Here is a 23,005-nt window from a genome sequence, read left to right as displayed (position 1 = left end):
ACCCTAACCCTAACCCTAACCCTAACCCTAACCCTAACCCTAACCCTAACCCTAACCCTAACCCTAACCCTAACCCTAACCCTAACCCTAACCCTAACCCTAACCCTAACCCTAACCCTAACCCTAACCCTAACCCTAACCCTAACCCTACGACAGGATACATTTTTCTCGATATAACTAATACTGGACCCCGCTCCATCTCGCTCCGAATCGCGGCCTATTCTGATATTATTCGCCCCGGTATGATTCCACAGCAAACCCTGGATCTCCCGGTCATTCCACCTCATAGTGAACCACTCTTATGCAGCACACTACCAAGGTTCAACCGATGGGTTATTGAGATCCCACAACTGACCCGGAATGGAAAGTAGACAGGACAGCAATGCTAACATTTCCGTCAACACCTCCTCATATTAGGATAGGCTTGTCCTCCCCTTTCCCCCGAAAACACCAGCCTATCTCAATCATCCAAACCCCCACCCTAATAATCTCGTCCTACCACCCGCTGTACACTTCATTTTCCACCCGTATCTATGTGCTTAAGAAATGTTCACCTAACAAAACTATGTACATAAATCTACGCATTAGACCATTAGTAGAATTCCATCACACCCCATTCAACACACTAGCAACCATCTACGCCTCCACAAAGTCTCGGCCGTACCACATTGTTAGCCTGATTGTTCAGATGCCCCCGTTCAGGATGACGAACTTGCGATTAACCAGCCTGTCTGACACAGCATTTTATTCCAGGAAGGTCATAACCATGACCGCAGAGTAGACGAAAAGCCGAGTTATACGTATGGGTATATTTAATTCGTTGCTATCTTTTCCTTATCCCTTTTCCCATGACGAACTTGCAGACGGCACGCCCCCTTCCTCATCCACATACACACACAAACGTATACAATACAAAGACCCCTCGCATCCACGGCGCAGAGGCACCTCTTCATCTATACATACACAATATAATCATAATGCAGAAAGAGATGGGATTCCAACCTCGAGGGATTTCCACCACAAATCACCCATTCTTAAACCATAAAGACAGAGATGCTCGAAACACCGTAGCGCGTGCGGAACTGGACACACGATCGGGAAGAAGAAGAACTGCTGCTCCTTGTCCATCTCACCTCTCCAGCTCCTTGAATGCAGCCGGCGCAGGCGGTGGAACCAATGGGCCCTTGACACCATCATCCCCTTTTGGCTCCATCAAGCCTGGCGCCTTCCCATGCTCGCCAGAGAAGTACTTGTGGAAATCGGCGGGGTCTTCAAAAGGTCTGGGTCCCAGTAATCTAATCATATCTTCGCGGCCTAGCATTTCCTTCTTCAGCAGCTCCTCGGCAACAAGGCCGACTTCGTGCTTCTTCTCGGTCAGTAGGTCTTTGCATTGCTTGTAGGCTTCGTCGACGACGCGTTTGACTTCTTCGTCGATGTTTTTCGCGGTTTCTTCGGAAAAGGGCTTCGTGAGTTGTTGGCCCTCGCCATCTTCAAAGTAGATGTAACCAATCTTCTTGCTCATGCCCCATTTGGTGATCATGGCAGTGGCCATTTGCGTGACTTTGCGGAAATCGTCAGAGGCGCCCGATGTGACAGTGTCAAAGTGGAGTTCCTCAGAGACGCGACCGCCAAGTGTCATTGCCATGCGGTCCATGAGCTGGTTGACGTTCATGAGATAGGTATCGCCGTTGGGGAGGTACTGGGCATATCCGAGAGCGCCTTGGCCGCGAGGAATGATGGAGACTTTGAGGAGGGGGTCGGCGTATTTGAAGTACCAACCGCAGATTGCGTGACCGGCCTCGTGGTACGCTACGGTTTTCTTCTCTTCTGGCTTGAGGACGAGAGACTTCTTTTCGAGACCACCAATGACACGCTCAATGGCTTGTTCGAAGTGGACCATTGTTACGGTTTCCGCGTTGTGACGAGCAGCTGCGAATCATTAGCAAGGAGAATTTTATAACAGTCTAGATACATACCAATCAAAGCAGCTTCGTTAACACAGTTAGCAATATCTGCACCAGAAAATCCAGGCGTCAATGCTGCCAGTCGTCCCTTCAAAAACTCGATATCCTCGTTGGTGATGATCTTCTTGAGATGAACGCCAAAGATCTGGCCACGACCGTCCATGGTAGGCTTGTCGATGCTGATATGCCTGTCGAATCGTCCGGGTCGCATGAGAGCCTTGTCCAAAACATCCGGTCGATTTGTGCCAGCAAGAACAACAACCTGTTCTGTAGTGTTGAAGCCGTCCATTTCCGTCAAGATCTGGTTGAGAGTTGCCTCACGTTCATCATTGCCGCCTCCAAAGTTCTGCTTTGAACGCGCGCGGCCAATAGCGTCGATTTCATCGATAAAGATGATACAGGGAGTGCTCTTGCGAGCATTGGCGAACAAGTCTCGTACACGGGAAGCACCGACACCGACAAACATTTCGACAAACTCGGAGCCACTGACACTGAAGAAAGGTACGCCCGATTCTCCGGCAGTAGCCTTGGCAAGGAGCGTCTTACCGGTACCGGGAGAGCCAGAGAGAATAGCACCACGTGGGATCTTGGCACCGAGCTTCTGGAAGCGAGTCGGGTCTTTGAGGAAAGAAACGAATTCCATGATTTCCAGCTTAGCCTCATCCATGCCAGCAACATCGGAGAATTTGACCTTGACATCCGTCTCGTGGTTGAACTTCTTCGCGCGGCTCTTGCCCATACCGAAGATACCACCGCCAGCACCGCCGCCAGCGCCGCCTCCAGCACGTCGTGTGAAATAGAACAGGGAACCAAGTAGGAGGATTGTGGGACCGAAGGACAGGAAGGTGCCAAACCAGGAGATTTCACTCGAATAGGCAACTGGAATGCGCTCTGAGCTGGGCACTTCCAACTCGTACTGGGCGTCATCCATCTTTCTCTCAAAAGCTTCCACAGAACCAATAGTGAAGTAGTAGTAGAAATTCTGGTTGACCGAGGGCGAGTCTGGGTACATGGCTGCGACGGCCTCACGGTGTAGATATACTTTTGCCTTGCTACCGTTCAGGATGACAATCTTCTCGACCAGTCCCTTGTCCAAGAAAGTCGTGCGGAACTCTTGCCATGTGATTTCCTTTGTGTTCTCGCCGGGGTATAGCATCTTGTAGGTGAGATAGGAGAGGATAGCAGTGACGATGAGTGTGTTCGTGTCCATGCCATTGGGGCCGCCCATGCCGGGCCCTGAGCCAGCGTCTGCACCCTTGGAATTCTTCCCCTGCTGCTGTGGGCCGGGGTCGTGGGCGCCCGCCTTCTGCTGTGGCTGCTGGCCATCCGTTTTGAAGCGACTCTGCTCGGTTGCCACGCGAGCCATATGATTAGCTATTCGCGATATCCTGGCTATTGTCGCCAGATCCAGTTTTTCACCCTTCTTCAGCCGCTCCATCTCCGCTCGCATGTCTGGGGGAAGGCCCGTCTTCTTGATCTCGTCCATGACCTCCTTGATGGCCGCCCTCTGCGACTTTGGCACGCCCATGGACACGTAGTGAGTTAATTGGTCCAGCATCTTCTCCTCCTCGAGCGTCAGTTTTGACATTTGGGGTTCCGCCTTCTTCTCGCCAGCCTCGGCCTCGTTGTTGGCCGCGGGCTTGTCTGCCTGGCCATCTTTTTTGGTCTGCTCTTCGTCCTTTTTGTTGTCCTTGGGCTCCTCAGGCGGACTCGTCGCATATCTCCGCACCCGTTGCTGCGCATATATACATTGTGGGATGGGAACTCGTCTCCGTAATGTGAGTGGTGTTGCTCTGGGCGTTGCGCCGCTTAACGGTCTCGAGATTCGTGCTAGCTGACCCGATCGGCGGAGCAGTGTTGACATGGTGGGGGAGGGGGTGAAAGGGAAGAGGAAGGGAGGGAAAGAGAGAGAGATGGAGGAGATGGAGGAGGGGATTGGGGTCAGGTGAATGGTGAGGGACAGTTAATGCGCCGGTGCGAGAGACCACCTACCATGCGATCTCGTGGCGGGCAAGGCGGCGAGATGCAAGTGATGATTCATTTTCTGGGCCGAGCGACGCCAAGCCGGCCCGACGCTCGCGCGGCCAGTTCCCTCCCTCTCGCCCATCCATGTCCAGATCACACATGGAACTTCGACATCCACTTACCTGCTCATTCAGACATCTTTATAAGCAGCTTACATACATCTAGACTATGGTACGTAAAGTAGTGCATATGATCATGTCTGACACCACGACAACCGTTCATGGCATTCCTCCAGCTCTCGATTGATATGCAGCTCCCAAATAAAGGCTTTGCCACTCACCCTTTACCAGTCACACTCTGTCAAGGTACCATTCAAATCATGTCTTTATGTTACTGCAAATATCCTTTCTTGAAATCAGCAATTCCACATAGTTACCGAGCAACATGTCAGATTCATAGGTAAGCCTGCAGCAAAGCCGCATGCAGCCAAACCCCCCGCCTAAACCACACCTGGAATACCACATTTCAGCAATATCAGCATGAAAAACCAATCTACGATCGCTTCTCATTCACCACCATACATTCAACAGTCCAGATTTTCAAACTCTTCTAGCAATCATGCACCTCATTAGATCCAAGTCTATCCTTCCCCTCTCCACTCTCCTCTCAGCCGCTACCCACATCTACGCGCAAAACCAAACCCACCTCATCGTCCCCGCCCTCCTCACTTCGCCCCTAAACACGACCAGCATCCAATGCATAAATCTCACCCATCCCTTCACCACATCCTCCACTCCCGGCACCCTCGGCACCCAGGCCCTAACTCTCGCCACAACGAACACAACTTACACTGTGTTACCCCCGCGCTTCGACGGCGGGCTGCACAACGCGCCTGCCGCGCAACTTGTGCATTTCCTCAGTGGTTTGGTACACCTTACGCTTCCGCAGGATCCAGAGGGGCAAGAACTGTGGATTGTGGGCGGGAAAGGGGGCTTGGTGTTTGCGGCGGATACAGTGGGGCAAGGGCATAAGACGAGGTATCCGGGGGATGAGGTGACGGTTGCGGTCGTGGCACCTTTTGAAGGGGGCAAGGTACCTGAGTATAGTGTTGTAAAGGAGGGGGTTTGTGAGGGCCTACAGACGTTCTTGTGAGGGGACGTATGTTGGGGGTTCGGGATTTGTATCTTTTATCTAAGTTGTCTTTTGTGATTTCGCCGCGCAGAGCAATCAGTTGATATCACCACAGCAGTGGAACTCAGCATAATAGTTGTACAGTCTATTCGTCAACCCCCTTGAGCAAGTCTCCAGGTCAGAACTCTCATGCTGGAGTTTTTAAATGTACATGCCGTCTCCGTTGTTTCCAAATCTACTCCTCCTCGTCGCCATAGAGGGCGCGTCCCGCCTTTGAGTTGAGGAATTCGTTCCTAGCCGATATTAGCCCAGCTGCACACCATACAACTATCATCACCTTATATCATAGACTACTCACCTCTCAATAGCCCATTGCATGGTGCCATATGCGACCACGAACGGGGGGATGAAGAAGAGCACCTGGTTCTTCGAGCGACGAACAACGTTCCAGAAGCCCTTGGAAATGAAACCAGCCATGGGGCGCTGGCGGTTGGGACTGAGGGCGTAGCTGATGACGCCCTTGCCAGGACGGCCGCCACCCTCGTAGGGGTTACCCCATGATCCAATATGCCATCTGCGTATCCGCGTTAGCCAAGTGCCTATAGACGGTATTGCATGTTGTGGCGTGGGGTGGGTGTCGCGCAACCGGGTATCGGGGAAAAGCGGGTGGGTTGATGCGAAAGTGTGTGCGGGCGGGCGGCGCGGTGCGATTGGGCGCGACATACGAATTCTTGACCTTGGGGCCACCAGAGGGACCGAGAGGACCGACAGCCATTGCAAGAGGGGTTCTGTATGTGTATGTCTATGTGAGGATGCGGTGGTGAGGTGCAATGCGTGGGCGGACGTCTAGGTTTGGTGGATGAACGGACATGGCGAAGTTGGATGTCAGAGCTCAGTGCTGAGGCGCTAAGCCTAACAAGGTAAGGCGCAGATATTGTAAATAATCGCCCTGCCATTGGTGGTGCTACTATCTTGCTCCATAGAATCTCTTCACTCTATCGTCGACAGCGTCAAAGTACCTATCATCCGTACCTACTCACACATAAGACATACAATGGTGGCGCGCATGATACTTGATCTATGGGTTTTCCTCAACCAAAGTCCTTGTTCTTCTCCCTTTCGACAACGCTATCCAACCTCCCTTTCTCTGGCTTCAAAAAGCTCTCCACACTATCGCGCCTCGTCCGATTCTCCGGTTTCGCTTTTCCCGACTTGAACCGTATGACCGCCTTCAAGACAGTCAGCAACCTACATACACGCACTCATCGTCAGCGCACGCTTCAATGCACCCTAATTCACCAGCTTGAACACCAGTAGCATGAATACAAAGACGAGGAGCGCGAACGGTAGCATGGTGCGGACAGCACTCGCGTGGTCTTCCTCGATAGCTGCATTGACAGCCTCGATATCTGCCTCGCTGCGCTGGGGGCGAGGCTCGCCAACCGGATAGAGCTCGCCGTAGCGGTTGCCGGGCTCGGATTCGTAGAGCTTGCCATCGGGGCCGCTAAATGTGTAGATGGACGTGTCGGCGTCGAAACCGATCCGGTGGAAGCCTTCAGGTAGGCGTTGCGCATCCTTCCATGGTCAGTCAGTCGCTGAGGACAATGAGTTGTGTGTGGGGAAGAGGTACGCTGTCCGCGTCTGTGTAGCGAGCCATTGTGAGATGTTTTGGTGCGAGGTAAGTTAGGTAAGTAAGGCTGTCCAAGACTGTCGTTAGGATACCTAGCAATTAAGCTCAAGTGTGAGGGATTGTGACGACTCTCGTGGAATTTGATTTGTATACTCTGACTGTCAAGGCGCAGCACTATGGGTGCAGTAGATGCATACAATGAGGTTGGAAGCCTCACCTCACGCCCTGTTTCAGGATCAGGGTAGAATCACCTATGGCATGCTGCGACGCGTATTCGGGGGCCTTAAGGTACGGATTCTGAAGTTGTGATTGGACCTCGCAGCGCCGGCTCTACTGCGCCACGCCACCTGCTGCAATGACAATCGCACACGTGCCTGATTGACCGTAACAGGTATTGTACGGTACGATGCGCAAGTGTGGCTCAAGAGTCAAAACATGGATGGATCTCTTCGCCGAGGGTTTTTTTTTTAAAAAAAAAATTCTACACTATCAACTACCGCCTCACTGTGAAAGGTTTGCGACAATCGGCTAGGTCAGGCGCGCGTAGTACTTGCGACGGTAGGTAATGTGCCTGGGTAATCACACGAAGACACGTGTATGGCATCTCCATGATACATGTACGTAGCATAGTAGTCATGAATGACTGGAAAGAAGCGCATCATCAGGATGCGGGCTAATATGTAGGTACAGCAAATCCATCGCATGGAATACATGGAATGCACCTGACAGCTGGGAACAAACAAAAGCCCGCCACGGTGGTTCTTCCAGAAAGACATGGACGTCTGTCGCTGTCGCTGTTGCTGTCACTGTCACTGGCATTACCAACACATGCACCCTTGTATGAGTACTCTGAACCGCCATCCAGAATAGAGTACCACCACTCCATCAAGCAAACATCCATCGACTCATCGACTCGTCACCTTTCAGCCTTCGCGCACGACCGGTACTTAGGAGTACTGTACACAGTACTTGCATCAAGCTTTCCCCACCCGCCACTCGCGCAGTGTGGCTGTGCACGTCCGATCCACTCCGATCACGCGGAACAAGACGTCATTCGCCTGCCAGTCCTCGCGGCTAGAAGATCCGGCGCCGAGACGGTCGAAGCGCGCTTTCCAAGGTTACCTAAGCCTTCCGCCAATGTAGATAATCCCCAGCTGCTGTCTCACACACACACTCTCTTTCTCTCTCTCTTGGCCTTCTTCCAACACGATCAAGTACATCTTCATTGTACTTCTTCACATCCCCAATTAGGCCCAGCCCACACAAAACAGATGGGAGAACCTGACGACCCTTCTTTACATAGTGTCAAGTCCAAGGCAGCAATTGCACTTGGCTTGGGACGAAACAAAGACACGCAGCCCGTCTTACCGACCCACAACCCTCCCACCGCTCACCCAGGCCTGAATCCTGGTGACTTGGGCGAGAAAACATCCGCAGACCGCAATGCTCCCCAAAACGCTGCCAACAATGGCCTCGAGGATACCGTGGCCAAAGGAGATGCGTCTTCCGCCATAGGATCTGACAAGCTCCCGCTGTGGTCTGCCACGCGGATCAAGAACGGATCCTTGAGATTTCTCACCCATACCAAGAATGCCCTTATCCACAGCTGGATCAACCTCCTCTTGGTGTTTGTCCCGCTTGGTATCGCCGTTAAACTGGCGAAACTCACGCCCGCCGTCGTCTTTTCGATGAACGCCATCGCCATTATCCCCCTGGCAGGCTTGCTTGCACATGCGACCGAAGTGGTCGCCGCACGCGTCGGAGACACTCTTGGTGCACTACTCAACGTCTCATTCGGAAATGCAGTCGAGTTGATTCTCTTCATCATCTTGCTCGCATCCGATCAGATCGAGGTCGTGCAGGCCTCGCTGCTAGGCTCCATTCTGGCCAATTTGCTCTTGATTCTGGGCATGGCCTTCCTGCTCGGAGGCCTCAAGTACCAAGAGCAAGTTTACAACAATACAGTCACGCAGATGAGTGGTGTCATGCTCGCACTTGCTGTCATGAGTCTACTTCTACCCACAGCTTTCCACGCGGCCTTCAACGATAACGCCATTGCTGACCACGAGACACTTGCTGTCAGCCGGGGCACCAGCGTCATCTTGCTGCTGGTCTACGGCCTCTACCTTCTCTTCCAGCTTAAAAGCCATCGCTACTTATATGCCAGTACTCCTCAGCACATCATCGATGAGGAGTCACATCCCGGTGTACTTGCCGGTGCTTTCGATTCATCCAGCTCAGAATCTTCATCAGAATCTAGCAGTAGCGAAACCGATGGCTCCATCGATTCCTCTCATGGCACTATGAAGAAGGCGAGACGCATAGTCAAAAGGCTGCGACGCAAGTCAAGCGCCAGCTCGAAAGAGGAAGGCGCCTTGCCACCCGCCTCTTCTCCATTCACAGACGACCATAACAGTCCGCTCGAATCTGAGAGAAACAATAGTGTCGCTATTGTTTGTGGTGGAACACGGCTGGATTCACGCCGTCACTCCATCGATGTCATGAGTGGCGATGAAGCTGACAGCAGCCAATACACACCTGTTATTCGTGATTTTGAGGCAGCCTCAAACACTTCGCATTCGAAAACGATCAAGGAAAAACGAAAACGCAAGAGTGAAAAGAAGAAGGATCGTCGTAACCGTAACCATGAGCCTATCGCTGAAGAAAAGCTGACCGAACCTTCGCCGAGCGTCACTTTTGTCGAACCTCCTCCGTCCAACACTCCCACCCCAGCTACATCACGCTACCGTCCTGGCCTACCTTCTCTCCTGTCGAATAATGTCTTCTCCAATCCCCAGAATGTGCCTAACGGACCGGCTCCAAATATTCGTATGGCCGCTCCCCGAGCCGCACCTCTTCGTCGCGCAAAATCTATGCCAAATCAACTACATCGCGAAGGCTCATCACCAAGTACGGTTCATCGCCCGGCTGTATCTCCTCAAGCAGCCATGACGCTCATTAGCAAGAACGATGAAGACGAAGAAGCTCCCGAAATGTCGATCAAGGCTGCCATCTTCATGCTTCTCATCAGCACTGGGCTTGTCGCTGTTTGTGCCGACTTCATGAGTGACGCCATCGAGCCTATGGTTGAGACATCTAGTATTAGTCAAGCTTTTATCGGTCTCATCATTCTGCCCATTGTCGGTAACGCAGCCGAGCACGTCACAGCCGTAACCGTCGCCATGAAGAACAAGATGGATTTGTCCATCGGCATCGCTGTCGGTTCATCAATCCAGATCGCATTGTTCATCACACCTGTCATTGTCATACTCGGCTGGTGCATGGGCAAAGAGATGACTCTCTATTTCAACATTTTCGAGACAGTGGCTTTGTTCGTCACCGTACTGATCTGTAACTTTTTGGTCTTGGACGGCAGAAGTAATTACCTTGAAGGCAGTTTGCTCATTGCGGCGTACATCATCATCGCACTAGCTGCTTTCTTCTATCCTGATGGATGTGAGGCTAGTGCAATTGGTGGCAATGAGCAGCGTTGCCCTGGTACCCCGGATCTTGCGCATGTAGCGCAGGCCATGGTGAAAAGGATGCTGAGTCCGTAAACGGCAAAGCATGCCGGTATTGTGTAATTACCAAATGATTAATGAATATAGCCACGAAGGACTTGCCTGCTAGGTTGCTCACACGATAGGCGGTTGGCTTTACGTTACATTTTCAAAATTCTCTGTCTTTACCATTTCTGCTGCACGCTGAGATGTTGCGCATACAACGTATCCCACGATTTACGAGATAGTCCATACATCAATTAGCAAGTTGATTAGTCTTTCTACGCCTGAGCCATTTGTTTCCCTTTCCCCTCTAACTCTTTCTCTACTTACATCGCGAGCATGCATACTACCAGCATTTTGGGGGTTTGGTTCATGCTAGACCTAGAGTCCGTGTTGAGACATACTGTGTATGTGCGTCATAGAAATCACTGATGAAATTGGAAGGGCAGTCATTAGACGTGGAAGATGTCGAGACGATCATGTTGCATCATTTCCATGTTCCATGAATTGTAGTTGCGCTTGCCAAGAGCGAGATTTTCGTTAGGTAATGCGCTGAAACAAAGTGCAGTCAAGCGGCCCCTCCAATGAGTCCAATCCACACATTTCGGACGGTCTCTTGCAGCGTCGAATCGCTACAATAGATTTTTAGAGTCTTTTCTTCAACGGATTGGTACAACAGGCGGCACAACGTCACAGTTTTAAATGTGTGACAGGCTTCAGGTTGGTTAGAGGGTCCGAGAGGGTAGAGAACGGCGATGCTAGTAGTGGAGAAGGCTGTCGATGGGGTGTTTGGGCAGCCGCCATAGTTTGAAAAAGAGCAAGGAGTTCGAAGAATGCATTATATTGGGTAGACTTAAATGAGGCAATTACACGCAGTATCGCGCTGGCCGGAAGAAGGCCACCGGTACATCAGAAGTCGTGGTCAGTAGGGATGAAACGATGGTGTCCCGGGGACTCCGCGGTTTATTTCTGCTGATATAGGGACAATCAGCCCACCCTATCGCCCCACCGATTGAATGGATTTCTTCGAAGTCGGAGAATAATCTAGCGCATGCTTGAGCCTGTTGCGTGACTCTTTATGCAGGGTGTTTACTCAATATTAGCCGGCGGTAACATACGTGATGAGGAGTACTCACATCAATGACAACAAAATTCGGACAGATGGGTTTGCGATGTTCAATTTAAGGTTGATCGGATTACTTGGCTGCATACGTCTTCATATGATGATAAGTGGACGAGGGCGTGATGTAGAGTACATGGACCGTCGTCATGCTTGGCGAGAAAACTTGCGGATAGACACCCGCCACTACTGTGTAACCTAACACTGCGCCATTCTGGGGAAGCAAATGCTAATTAATCCGCGGCGGGGTCCTCATTTACCATACCCGATGTCCCGGTTAAAGAACCCCGTTTAATATAAACGAGCCAAGAGATCCTAAGCTTCCCCAGACCGGCGTAAGGAAAGACTGGGCACTCATACTCCACACAGTATATAGAGTCGAGGCGAAACGTAAGTTTATGTGGATACTCCTCCACAGGCCTACTGGATACCACTAAACTTCATCATGGTTTTCAAAACTGTACTGCTTGCTTCGTTGGCGGTGATGGCGGTGGCCAAGCCTATTCCTGATCCCTTGAACGTGATGAGGCAGGCTGGGCCTGCAGCTGGACAGGTATTACCTCGTTAATCCTTCCCAAACAGGAGATAGGGTTGTTACTAATACAGCCTCAAGGTGATAACAAAATGCAATGCACCTGGACAGCTTGCACTAGCCTACGACGATGGCCCATATCAATACACCCAGAAACTCGTAGACACGCTCAACGCCGGGGGAGCCAAGGGAACCTTCTTCGTCACCGGCACCCTCTACGGCTGCATCTACAACCAAAAAGCCGCTCTGCAAAACGCCTACAAAGCCGGCCACCAAATCGCATCGCACTCATGGTCCCATCCTTCCAAATTCGGCTCCCTCTCTACTAATGACCTCACAACCCAAATGACGCGTCTCGAACAAGCTCTCGTCAACATCATCGGCGTCAAGCCAACATACATGCGTCCTCCCTACCTTGCCACAGGCGGCAACGTCCTCCCAACTATGAAGCAGCTCGGCTACCGCGTCATCACCAACGACATCGACTCTGGCGACTGGAACAATCAGACGCCACAGCAAAGCCAGCAAAAGTTTACTCAGGCCGGTGCAGGTGGTAACGGGCATATTCCTCTCATGCACGAGACGTATGCTAGTACTGTGGATACGCTGACGCCTTGGTTGATCAATTGGGCCAAGAGCAATAATTTGAAATTGGTGACTGTTGGTGAGTAGACTGCTTTTGTTATGGTGCGCTTTGGAATGGTTGGGCTGACTTTTGTCGTAGCTGAGTGCTTGGGTGATACGTCGAGTGCTTATAAGAGCGGGACTGCAAACGGTGCGTCGACGTGCTAGAAAGAGCAGGAGGAAGGAAGGGGATGTTCCAGCGCGGGATTGGTGCCCTAGATGGATTCGGAAGGCTTGCTTTGAATAGTCATCTTGATGAGTCCACGGGAATCTGTGCCCCCATCTGCAAGAGCTCGTAGGAACCCAAACTTACTTGAGCTATTAGAGCCTTGACTTGGTTCAACACATGGTCCTTCTACACCCTCCATGTGAGTCAAAATATTTGAACGCCGATGAAATACAGACACAGTCACGACTGTTTGCCCAAGTCCACCACCAAGACCACTTGACAACCCGCTCATTGATCATCTCCAATGTCAGTCAGCCTCCTAGGCTATGCATACGTAGTATGAATGATTTAAGTTTGAAGATGACTGCTCCGGATGATGCCTCTCTCATTTTAAAATCTCCTCTCTCTTGCGTCCCGTATAATTCGTTGGCTTGACGAGGTTGTAGAACAGGCAAGGAAAACCTTGACCCTCATCTAGATTGAACGCTGATAGATTGTAGATATCAGTGTGTGGGGTGGTACATGGCACTAGTCTCCGTTTGCGACACCACTTTGCATGTACGGACGCATCTGAATTTGGAGACATGGAAATAAACAAAGTTGGTTAAGTCTTTCGCGAGCCTATGGCTGTTCGTGGTGAACTAAATCATCCACTATTCTTCTCAAAGTGTAATGACATAGTGCTGTCTTCACGGGCGCTGATGTATACGTGTAGAGACTTGATGCTGAGACACTGGTATCAGGATAATATGGAGGAACGCAGTTGTTAACCCCAATTTCATCGACCTCCGCAAGAAGGTGGTTTGCATATATGTCGGATCATGTGGTTGTTTAAGGTTGCACATAAGTTCACTACTGGTGTGTTTCAGGTCGCGTCTGGCTTCGTGTTATACGCCAAAGAAAGACTAAACGTGTTGAAATGGGGACAAGTCAAAGGGATGTGTGTATAAGCTGTGGAGTTTGCGCAGTTTTCTCACCGTATATGCAGATTTCACATGGATTTCTGGCCTCTTACATCTTTCATGACGTCTTCTTGTCAACGCAACCTGCACTTCGAGCGAAGAACATCAGGGTCTATCACTTTCAGGGTCTAAATTCACTCGTACGAGCTACTACGGAGTCATAATATGTGAAAATTTACAAGACTAGTATAATCATAGCAAGAAAAATTCAAGAGTATAGATAATGTTCGGACGAGCGTCGCTTAGTCTGCAAAATCTAACAAGAAAAAAATCACGTTTTATGGATCAAGCGGGCTAAGGTGTCGTATTGTCACTGCACAGGTCGCAAGATGAGTTGCTGTGCGGGTCCGAAGAACGGGCGAAAGTTTATTACTCGACGTGACGAAAGGCAGGATGGATCGCGGCAAGTGGAGCCACGCTAGTGAATGGCGCTGGAAGTGTTTAACGCAACCCCTTCTTGGATCGTTCAGACATGACTCCAAACGCTCTATCTCACTACGGTACAAAACTGGTTCACAGTAGCCATATTTATCTAAAGTAGACTAAGAGGTGGTTTAGGTAGAAGAAGTAAACCTAAATAGGGTTTATTATACTATATATTCTATAAGAGTAAACTACTTTTATTTCTACTTCTATTAAATCTACTAGTAGTATATAGTAATAACTAGTTTCCTACTAACTATTTAAGTATTTTACCCTCCTTTCTTTAATCTTCTTCACCACCTCCACTACCTATACCACTACCACCTCCTCCACCACCTCTACTATCACCTCTACCACTACCTATACCACCACCTCTATCACCACTTCCTATTAGTAGAAATATCATGACTTATTATTATGTCATATATGCGTATAGCGTGAAGCTAATCTTCTCTACCCCTTTTAGTCTTAGTTAGGTATTATATTATATAACAGAAATAAAACCACTTTTTATACTTAATTTAAACCCCTACTATAAAAGTAAACTACTACTTTAAACCTTTTTACTAGTATAAACGTGGGCAGTTTACACCTATATAGTAAACCCCTAGGTCACCATTCTACTGTAAACAATTTTGTACCGTAGTGCACGATGCTGTCTCAAGATTTTTTTCTGCTTGGAGAAGCCGAGACTTCTGCACGAACGGTTAGAGCCAACGAGGACATATCCTTTGAAGATCTTCAAGATCTTATTGCGTCTCGTTTTGCATTTGTAGTGTCCAAAGGTGAGCTCAATTCGCCTGAACTGTCAGCAGTTGATCATAATTCTAACTTGTCTTCTGTCAGGCATCGGTTTTGTCCGTGACGATGCTACACTTTCACATATCCGCGACATCTTTTCCTCAGAAGTGCCCATTGGCATCACCATAGATGGCAGCAGTGTGCGCGAGGTTCCCGGACCGAAAGGCAAGCCATATGTAGGCAAATTCTTCGAAGTGTTCCCAGATCATCTTGGCAACCATCAACGTCTTTTCGAAAAGTATGGACCAGCTTTCAAAACAACAAACCTTGGAGGTACATTATTCCACACGAATAATCCAGATATTGCCGGTGTTGCTCTTGCCGAAAATGACTTTTTCACCAAGGACATCTTTCCTTCACATCCTCTCTACGGTATCAAAAATCAAGAAGCGGGCGTATTCTTGGGTGATACAGATACTCCTGAATGGAGGATAGCACACAAAATTCTACCGCCAGCTCTGGGGCCCAAGGCTGTCAGACATTGTACGTGAAGCACTACGGTAAAAAATTGTTTACTGTAGAATGGTACGCTAGGGGTTTACTATATAGGTGTAAACTAACCTCGTGTATACCTGTAAATAGCTTTAAAGTAGTGGTTTACTTTTATTAAAGTAGTAGTTTACTTGTATAGTAGGGGTTTTAATTAAGTATAAAAAGTATCTTTATTTCTATTATACGCTATAATACCTAACTAAGACTAAAAGGGGTAGAAAAGATTAGCTTCACGCTATACGCACATATGACATAATAATGAGTTATAATATTTCTACTAATAGGAGGTGGTGATAATAGAGGTGGTGATAATAGAGGTGGTGGAGGTGGTGATAATAGAGGTGGTGGAGGTGGTGATAATAGAGGTAGTGGTGATAGAGGTGGTGGTAGTGATAGAGGTGGTGGTAGTGATAGAGGTGGTGGTAGTGATAGAGGTGGTGGTAGTGATAGAGGTGGTGGTAGTGATAGAGGTGGTGGTAGTGATAGAGGTGGTGGTAGTGATAGAGGTGGTGGTAGTGATAGAGGTGGTGGTAGTGATAGAGGTGGTGGTGGAGGTGGTGATAGAGGTAGTAGAGGTGGTAGAGGTAGTAGAGGTGGTGGAGGTGGTGATAGTGGAGGTGGTGGAGGTAGTGGAGGTGGTGGAGGTAGTAGAGGTGGTGGAGGTGGTGATAATAGAGGTAGTGGAGGTGGTGGTGGTGATGGAGGTGGTGGAGGTGGTGGTGGTGATAGAGGTGGTAAAGGTGGTGAAGAAGATTAAAGAAAGGAGGGGTAAAATACTTAGATAGTTAGTAGGAAACTAGTAGATTAATAGAAGTAGAAGTAAAAGTGGAATACATGGTATAGTAAACCCTATTTAGGTTTACTTCTTCTACCTAAACCACTTCTTAGTCTACTTTAGATAAATATGGCTACTGTAAACCGGTTTTGTACCGTAGTGAAGGAGAACTATGTTTTCAAGCATTTACTGACGATGAGCAGATGCCCCTACTATGCAAAAGACGGTGAAAGAAACATACAAAGTCTTTGATGAGCTCAATGAAACTGGACAATCCTGGAATGTATACATCTACATGCTGAAACTCGGATCACAAGCTGTGGCGAAGTTGATGCTAGGTCTCGACGTGAAGCATTTCGAACACGTTGACTCGGGGGTACACGAGCTTGTGCACCTGATCGCGGAAACTCTATCGTTAAACAAGAAAGCTACTTCATGGGGTAGTTGGTACGCGAAATTACCTTTTGGTGACCCCCGAACTCTCAGGTTAAAGCAGCAACGCATGTCAGAGATCGTCATATAGCAAGTACGACAAACCGAGATTGGAGGTACCGAGGATCTCCCGCTGCAAGAGGCTGCACTGAAAGCCTCAAACCTAGTTGGTACGTTCAGAGTATGTTCACAGACCAAAGCTATACGCTAATGCTCAGTCTCTGTAGATTATGCTGTCCGCGCAACAGATAACAAGGGGGAGAAGCTTCCCTTTGAACAATTAACGTCAGCTGTAGTAGTCGCCACGGGGGCCGGATTTACGACTACCTCTTCGCTTCTCTCATGGCTGATCTACAGCTTGGTCACCTATGCAATATCCGACGATAAGGAGGGCCCAAATGCAGTGTGTAATGTGATCATATTGTCCTAGTCTAGGAGGATGGGAGCTATCTATAGGCAAGCACCGCCAAGAGGCTAAGCCCGTCACACGTGACCCAGGCGTTTATAACACAGTATCTGCCCCCTTCTATAAGGTAAACGTCCTTATAAGAAAATCCTTAGATAGTAACTAGTCTAACTACTACGACACTCTTAAAACCCTTTACTAGGCTCCCCTATAGTAGTAGTAGTAGTAGACTTATACCTATCTTGTTTATTATTATCCTTTAGGTACAAATCTATAGTAGCTTAAATAGCTATTTATAAGGTAGTAGAATGCTTAGTAGTAATAGTCTTATAGTAGACACCTATTAGGGCTTTAGAGGGATTATATAGGCTTTTTCTAATATTATATCTATAGATATTAAGGGCTTTACACATTATAAGGTATTAAGTAAAACTATTTTATTATAATAAATTAACTTTTATAATATAATATCCTAAAGCTCCCTATTTATAGAATAAACGCTTAAGGTAGTTAATTAGAAGCGTAGGCTTGCGGTGATATTGTATATTAGTGCTACAATTACTAGCAAGGTCTTAGCTTAGGTTCCTATAACTAGTATCTAAGGTTATTTCTAGAAGAATTCCTCTATATATCTAGTAGTGTTAAAGATTACAAACTAATAATCCTTACCTATTAAGGAGTTAATAGTAAGGACTAGGACTGCTTAAAGACACTTAGCAAGGATAGTCTTTCCTACGCAGTAGGCTTCCTTAGTAGCTTTATTAATTATTACTAGTAGTAGGTAGTTATATGCATTATATAGGGATAATACTAATACCTATTCTACTAGTACCTCTTAGAGTTATTAAGTAAGATTATATAGAGTAATAATCGCTGTATCTATATAGTACTATAATCTAGAGGTATCTTAGACTAGTGTTATATCTATAGCATTAACTACTACTAGTGCGTTATTAATTCCCTATATCTAGGTGTTAATATAGCACGCCTCCTTCTTACGCTTAGGGTTAAATAATCCTAGTATAGCGCTTACCTCTGTTATATTATTTAATTAGAGCGCTAATATAAGTAATATCTAGTTAGTAAACCTAGATATTTAACTTAATACTTAGATTAGGAAGCCTATACTACTTAGTTAGTATAAGGTAGAGGTGCTAATCTGCAATTAAAATAGATTGTCTAGCTACAGTCTAAAAGGTTAAGGTCCTAGCTAGTGCTAGTCTCCTATAAAGACGTGTATTTCTAAGTCCTAATAGTTGCTTATAAAACTAGCTATCTTAAGGTCTCTAGCCTAGCTACTTTCTTCTAGGTAAACTATATAAGCCTGTTAGATAATCTAAAATCTATATATATTTACAACTAAGGCAGTGTAATATACTACTACTACTAATTATATAATAACCTACTAACCTTTATTAAAAGTAGTCTTAATACCCTTCCTAGCTTCCTTGCTTAGCTAACGCGTAGTATCTATGTTAGTTATTGCTATTTAGATGTCTTTTAGTTTATCTACAATAAAGTCTAACTTGTCCCCTAACTAGGTGCCTAGGACCTCTTCTAATAGGGGCATTCTATCTATTCTAGCTAGCTAATATAGGTAGTATGCAATAGAACCCTCTACTATATTAAAGTGTTTATCTGTAATACCTATGTATTAGTTTTAGAAGTATTATAGGTAATAGTTAAGGATATTAATATTAGCCTAACCTTTAGAGTCTTAGTGTTCCTAATAGAATAGAGGAAGACCTAATCTATTCTCCCTAAATCCTAGGTCTAATATAGTAGTTAGGGCCTTTAGTTTAGAAGGCTTTAAATAGTAGTAAACTACTATTTTTTTAGCTAGTCCTATATCCTTGTAGTATTTAGTTATAATAGATAAAAAGGTCTTGTAATTATAGTTTACTATCTTATTCTATACTAAATAGTAGGTTACCCTACCTAGCTCCTGTCTATTAAGTTTACTATTATTGCACCCTATAGTTAGTAGCTTAATTATTAGATTACTATTAATAACTATATTATTAATATTATTTTAGATTAGGATTCTAGCATAGGATAAACGCTTTAACATGTCTAAATTATGCCCTAATTTATTATTATCTCTAAGTGTATCTATAACCTCTAACTTGCCTAGATCCTTAGCGCTATCCTATTAAGTGATCTACTTATTATCCTTACCTGTAATTATCCTATTATCCTATTAACCTTTAGTATTAGCATTATCCTAGATTTCCCTAGCCTTAGGGTTGCCCTATACTACCTAGTTATCTTATCCTACCTCCTTAGTAGCGTTAGGTACTATAATAGGCTACTTAGTCGTATACGCTATGTACTCCAAGTCCTGTTATATTTGCTTGTAAGAATTAACCTTTATTATAAGGGTATATCTAAGGAGCATTATAATACTAGTAAATATCTTACCTAACCTAGAGATTCCTAAGAGGATTGCTATCTTTATACGTAATCTATTGTCCCTCTATATCCTTACTAGGTTCCGCTAATAATCCTTTAAAATAGAGAACAGCTATTCCTAGAACTTATCTATAGCACCTAGTGCTAGGCAATTATATAAGCTTAAAGCTTAGTAGTGTTAATAGTCCTTGTATAGAAGTATATTATAGAACTAGGTTAGGACCTCCTCCTTACTCCTAAATAATAGAACTAATTTACGTAGGACTATTATATTTGCAAGGTTATTTATTAGTCTCTTATATTCCTTATCCTTACCTTATACTAAGACTATAATTAGTGTAGTGTATTAGAGCTATGCCTAAGCTTAAAGCTTTTCCTATAATAAGCGTCCTATTTACTAAATTATTAGGGATGCTTGTTACTTTTAATCTACTAGGCCACTACTCTCTTTGTCCTAAGGGTAATAGGCAATAATATAAACCTAACCTATTCCTATAGCTAGACCTAGGGGGACTACTCTCCTATTCTATATAGCTAGGGAGACTATATCTTAGAAATTATTAAAGTCTAATTAAACGTGATCACTAGCAGTAAGCTTTAGGACAGATTTGTCTACATTTTCTTCCTTAAAATAGATATAGATACCCTAGTTAAGTCTATTATATTAGGTATTAGAGATAGGATAGATAGTAGCAACCCCTTTATATTTATAATTCTATATACTAAAATATTACTTAATTAGGGTGCTAAGTCCCGCATAGTACTAAAAAGAGTTAAACGTCTTAAACGCCTACTTTAGGGTTGTAACAAATTTAGGCAGCATCTCTATCTATTTAACACCCTTATTAGTTAGGGATAGGTTAAGTAGATTCTTATATATTATTATTAATAGGTTATATTCTATAGACTAGTTAAATTAGTTAAGAATTAACTAAATTATAGGCAAAATATTAGTTCTATAAAAGAGTATATAGATTTGTAGAGCGTAACGCATAATAATCCAAAGATTCTTATAAGAAGTTAGTATATCTATCTTTTTAGTAAATAAGTTAGCTATAAAAGGTAGCTTATTAGTAAGAATATAAACTAGTGTTAGATAGTGCCCTACTATAAGTAAAGCGTATAGCGCGTTAATATACCTAGGGTTAATATTAATAAAATAAGGGAAGAGTGCCTATAAGGTAGGTTTCTAGTATAGGTCTATAATATCCTAGATATAAGTAGAGTATATATACTAATCTTGTGCGTAACTATTCTCTTTTCCTAGGGTAATAGGAAACTCTCTAGGGAGACGGGCGTTGCAGTAAGTTAGGTAAACCTTAGTCTTATAGCTTAGCTACTCCTTTAGGCAACTAGGGTCTATAAAGTTATATTTAACGCAAAGGCCTAGAAAAGAACACTCTATAGGGTCTTTATAGATAGTAGCTTTTACTCTAGTCTTCTTATTCTATCTAAAGTTTGTAGCTACTTCTATCTACTTAAAGACGTTTAGCTTTAGAGGCGCTACCTTATAATAGTAGAGCTAAGTTTCCTAGTAGTAAGCCTGTTTTTAAGCTTTAGACTATTCTAGCTTATTGCTCTTATCCTTACGCGCCTAGTAGGTTAGTAAGGCAACTACTATAGTATATTTATTAGTAGACTACTAAACCTAATTAAGCTAGGCTTTAGTAACTAGGACCTCTCTAATTAAAAACACCTAACTAGATTAGAGTAGGATAGCCTTAAGCTAGTTTGTGCTCACCTGCTATTGCCTTGTAATAGCTAAGTAGTCTGCAAGGCTAGGTATCTTGCCCTAGGATAGCGTACTATATTACTTAGGCATATTAGTTATAATAAAATAGACCTCTAATATAAGCTTATTATCTAAAGGTTAGTAGAGCTCCCTGCGTCCCTTATCTCTTAGGATTATTATAATTAGCTACTAGGCTATCTTGTAGATCTCTATAGATTACTCTAAATAAGGTAGCTTAAAATAGGACGCGTATTCCTCTAAAGGAGACTTGTAGTTAACTACACGCAGATTGTATGCAACAAATTCGTCTATAGTAGTAAGGGCTTAAGGAGGGTTAATCTATATTGCTATAACTTGCTTAGTATCTACTAAACCTTCTACTTTCTTATTAACTAAGAAAGTAATAGTAATAGGGAATTTAGGATTCTTATACTAGGAGCACTCTATATTTCTAAAAGTAAACTTATAATAGTAGCTATTACCTTTTAGTTCCTTATTCTTCTTATTAAGTCCTGTGTTAATAGCGTCTTAAATAGCAACTATAGCAGAGCTATTATTAGTAGGCTTATTATCACGTTTTCCTATATTAGACTTACTACCTTCTCCTATATTATAGACTATAGTAAGCTATAGTAACGTATAACTGTTAACGCGTTAGAGCTTAGTATAAGCAAGCTTAAGTAGCTACTTTTTATTAATCCTAATATTATAGCTATTTATACTTATAGTAACTAAAATATCTTATACAAAGATTTTAGGTAAGGCAAAGAATACCCTTAAGCAGTAGTAAGGAGCTGCCTGTTAAGGATTTTCGCAGGGTAAGGTAATAGAGTAAAATTATAGTAGGAGCAAAATCTAGTGTAGGGGTAGGGCTTATTATTACTAAGCCCTATCCTCTGTAATAAATAGCTAATATAATAGTAACGCGCTTTTTATATATTAGATAATATAGGTATAGAAAAGGATTTATATAGTAAATATATCTCTTAAGGGGACTTATACGCACGTATAGTAGCGCGAAAGATAGTTATACCTAGTATAGACTAGATTAAGCATTTTATTAGGAGTAGCAAGTAGTAGGATAACTACTATATCGCTGCTCCTAAGACTCTACTATCTCTAGTATATCTTCCTATAGCTATAATTTAGCAATAAAAGAGTTATTAGCTACGTTATATCCCTGCTATTAAACCTTATAAAACTACTCCCTTTACCTCTTCCCTAGTACTTTACAAAGTTCCTTTAAGACAATACAATCTACTATAAATATTAGTGCTACTACTTTTACTAATAGGCGCTAAGTGTAGCTAGTAGAGGGCAGTTCCTAAAGCTAGAGGTCCTATATAGAGGCGTCTATTAGTGTAGGATCCTCTACTATATTAGTAACTACGCTTACTATAACTAGAGCCTATTTATATAGGTTAACAACCGCAGGCTCTAGATAGATAACTAAGATAACTAGGTGTATTTTTAAACGCGGTGGTAACTTAAGCTAGAAAGTATTCTTACTAATAGCCTTAATTACCTTAAAGGGTCTATCCTTAATAACGTCTAAGGAGGACGCATATAGGATTTAATAACCTTAATTTATCTTTCTTATTAGCTTAAGATAAGCTAGGTTACTAATCTAAATAGGTAAGTAATAACTATTATAGTAAGTAGCTATATAAGCTTAAGCTAGTTTAAGAGCTTCCTCTACTTGTATCTAGATATTATAGTAGTTATAATAGAATTATTCTGCTAACTTGTACGTTACTTTAGATTAGTGTGCTATAGTACTATCTTAAGGGTAAGTACTATAAAGAAGCTTAAAGGGTAATTCTCCTATAGCAAAACTGCGTGCCGTGTTTATTATAAATTAGACATTAGGTAATAGTTTATCCTAGCTAACTATAGGCGTGTTATAATTTGCTATTATATATTAAAGGGCAA

The 23,005-nt window shown here is 44.8% G+C and overlaps 9 protein-coding genes across 9 annotated transcripts; 6 read left to right on the top strand and 3 right to left on the bottom strand.

Moving 5' to 3' along the window:
* IAQ61_011073 (uncharacterized protein) lies at positions 1 to 371 on the top strand (the record flags this gene model as incomplete). The annotated part of the gene is made up of 1 exon (XM_066099041.1): positions 1 to 371. A coding segment is annotated over one exon (371 nt), but the record flags the coding sequence as incomplete, so codon positions are not given.
* Positions 372 to 770: 399 nt separating this feature from the next.
* On the bottom strand, positions 771 to 3,968 carry YTA12 (Mitochondrial inner membrane m-AAA protease component). The gene is made up of 2 exons (XM_003835097.2): positions 1,977 to 3,968; positions 771 to 1,929 (listed from the first exon to the last, which is right to left on the bottom strand). Exons 1-2 carry the CDS (start codon positions 3,826 to 3,828, stop codon positions 1,130 to 1,132), a joined length of 2,652 nt encoding a protein of 883 aa, XP_003835145.2. The 5' UTR covers positions 3,829 to 3,968; the 3' UTR covers positions 771 to 1,129.
* A 579-nt stretch (positions 3,969 to 4,547) lies between these two features.
* On the top strand, positions 4,548 to 5,081 carry IAQ61_011071 (uncharacterized protein; the record flags this gene model as incomplete). The annotated part of the gene is made up of 1 exon (XM_003835096.2): positions 4,548 to 5,081. The coding sequence occupies one exon, from the start codon at positions 4,548 to 4,550 to the stop codon at positions 5,079 to 5,081; it is 534 nt and encodes a 177-aa protein (XP_003835144.1).
* Positions 5,082 to 5,295: 214 nt separating this feature from the next.
* On the bottom strand, positions 5,296 to 5,835 carry IAQ61_011070 (uncharacterized protein; the record flags this gene model as incomplete). Its single annotated transcript, XM_003835095.1, has 3 exons — positions 5,296 to 5,353; positions 5,419 to 5,634; positions 5,786 to 5,835. The coding sequence occupies 3 exons, from the start codon at positions 5,833 to 5,835 to the stop codon at positions 5,296 to 5,298; spliced, it is 324 nt and encodes a 107-aa protein (XP_003835143.1).
* A 316-nt stretch (positions 5,836 to 6,151) lies between these two features.
* IAQ61_011069 (uncharacterized protein) lies at positions 6,152 to 6,717 on the bottom strand (the record flags this gene model as incomplete). The annotated part of the gene is made up of 3 exons (XM_066099040.1): positions 6,152 to 6,308; positions 6,406 to 6,635; positions 6,691 to 6,717. The coding sequence occupies 3 exons, from the start codon at positions 6,715 to 6,717 to the stop codon at positions 6,152 to 6,154; spliced, it is 414 nt and encodes a 137-aa protein (XP_065951198.1).
* Positions 6,718 to 6,879: 162 nt separating this feature from the next.
* Positions 6,880 to 7,367, top strand: IAQ61_011068 (uncharacterized protein; the record flags this gene model as incomplete). The annotated part of the gene is made up of 3 exons (XM_066099039.1): positions 6,880 to 6,978; positions 7,082 to 7,203; positions 7,280 to 7,367. The coding sequence occupies 3 exons, from the start codon at positions 6,880 to 6,882 to the stop codon at positions 7,365 to 7,367; spliced, it is 309 nt and encodes a 102-aa protein (XP_065951197.1).
* Positions 7,368 to 7,961: 594 nt separating this feature from the next.
* Positions 7,962 to 10,247, top strand: IAQ61_011067 (uncharacterized protein; the record flags this gene model as incomplete). Its single annotated transcript, XM_066099038.1, has 1 exon — positions 7,962 to 10,247. One exon carries the CDS (start codon positions 7,962 to 7,964, stop codon positions 10,245 to 10,247), a length of 2,286 nt encoding a protein of 761 aa, XP_065951196.1.
* Positions 10,248 to 10,476: 229 nt separating this feature from the next.
* Positions 10,477 to 12,947, top strand: IAQ61_011066 (uncharacterized protein). The gene is made up of 3 exons (XM_003835091.2): positions 10,477 to 11,866; positions 11,927 to 12,509; positions 12,570 to 12,947. Exons 1-3 carry the CDS (start codon positions 11,759 to 11,761, stop codon positions 12,635 to 12,637), a joined length of 759 nt encoding a protein of 252 aa, XP_003835139.2. The 5' UTR covers positions 10,477 to 11,758; the 3' UTR covers positions 12,638 to 12,947.
* Positions 12,948 to 14,675: 1,728 nt separating this feature from the next.
* IAQ61_011065 (uncharacterized protein) lies at positions 14,676 to 19,633 on the top strand (the record flags this gene model as incomplete). The annotated part of the gene is made up of 6 exons (XM_066099037.1): positions 14,676 to 14,808; positions 14,870 to 15,307; positions 16,295 to 16,467; positions 16,615 to 16,693; positions 16,751 to 16,926; positions 19,604 to 19,633. The coding sequence occupies 6 exons, from the start codon at positions 14,676 to 14,678 to the stop codon at positions 19,631 to 19,633; spliced, it is 1,029 nt and encodes a 342-aa protein (XP_065951195.1).
* Positions 19,634 to 23,005: the final 3,372 nt, after the last annotated feature.

This window comes from Plenodomus lingam, assembly GCF_022343315.1.
Source record: "Plenodomus lingam strain CAN1 chromosome Unknown contig_9, whole genome shotgun sequence".
Lineage (NCBI taxonomy): Eukaryota > Fungi > Ascomycota > Dothideomycetes > Pleosporales > Leptosphaeriaceae > Plenodomus > Plenodomus lingam.
This window is presented reverse-complemented; position numbering and strand designations above follow the sequence as displayed.

Coding starts and splice junctions, on each gene's coding strand:
- YTA12 (XM_003835097.2), bottom strand. CDS start 3,828: ATGTCAACACTGCTCCGCCGATCGGGTCAGCTAGCACGAATCTCGAGA. Junction 1,930..1,976: donor TAACGAAGCTGCTTTGATTG/GTATGTATCTAG, acceptor AATGATTCGCAG/CTGCTCGTCACAACGCGGAA.
- IAQ61_011066 (XM_003835091.2), top strand. CDS start 11,759: ATGGTTTTCAAAACTGTACTGCTTGCTTCGTTGGCGGTGATGGCGGTG. Junction 11,867..11,926: donor CTGGGCCTGCAGCTGGACAG/GTATTACCTCGT, acceptor TACAGCCTCAAG/GTGATAACAAAATGCAATGC. Junction 12,510..12,569: donor TTTGAAATTGGTGACTGTTG/GTGAGTAGACTG, acceptor CTTTTGTCGTAG/CTGAGTGCTTGGGTGATACG.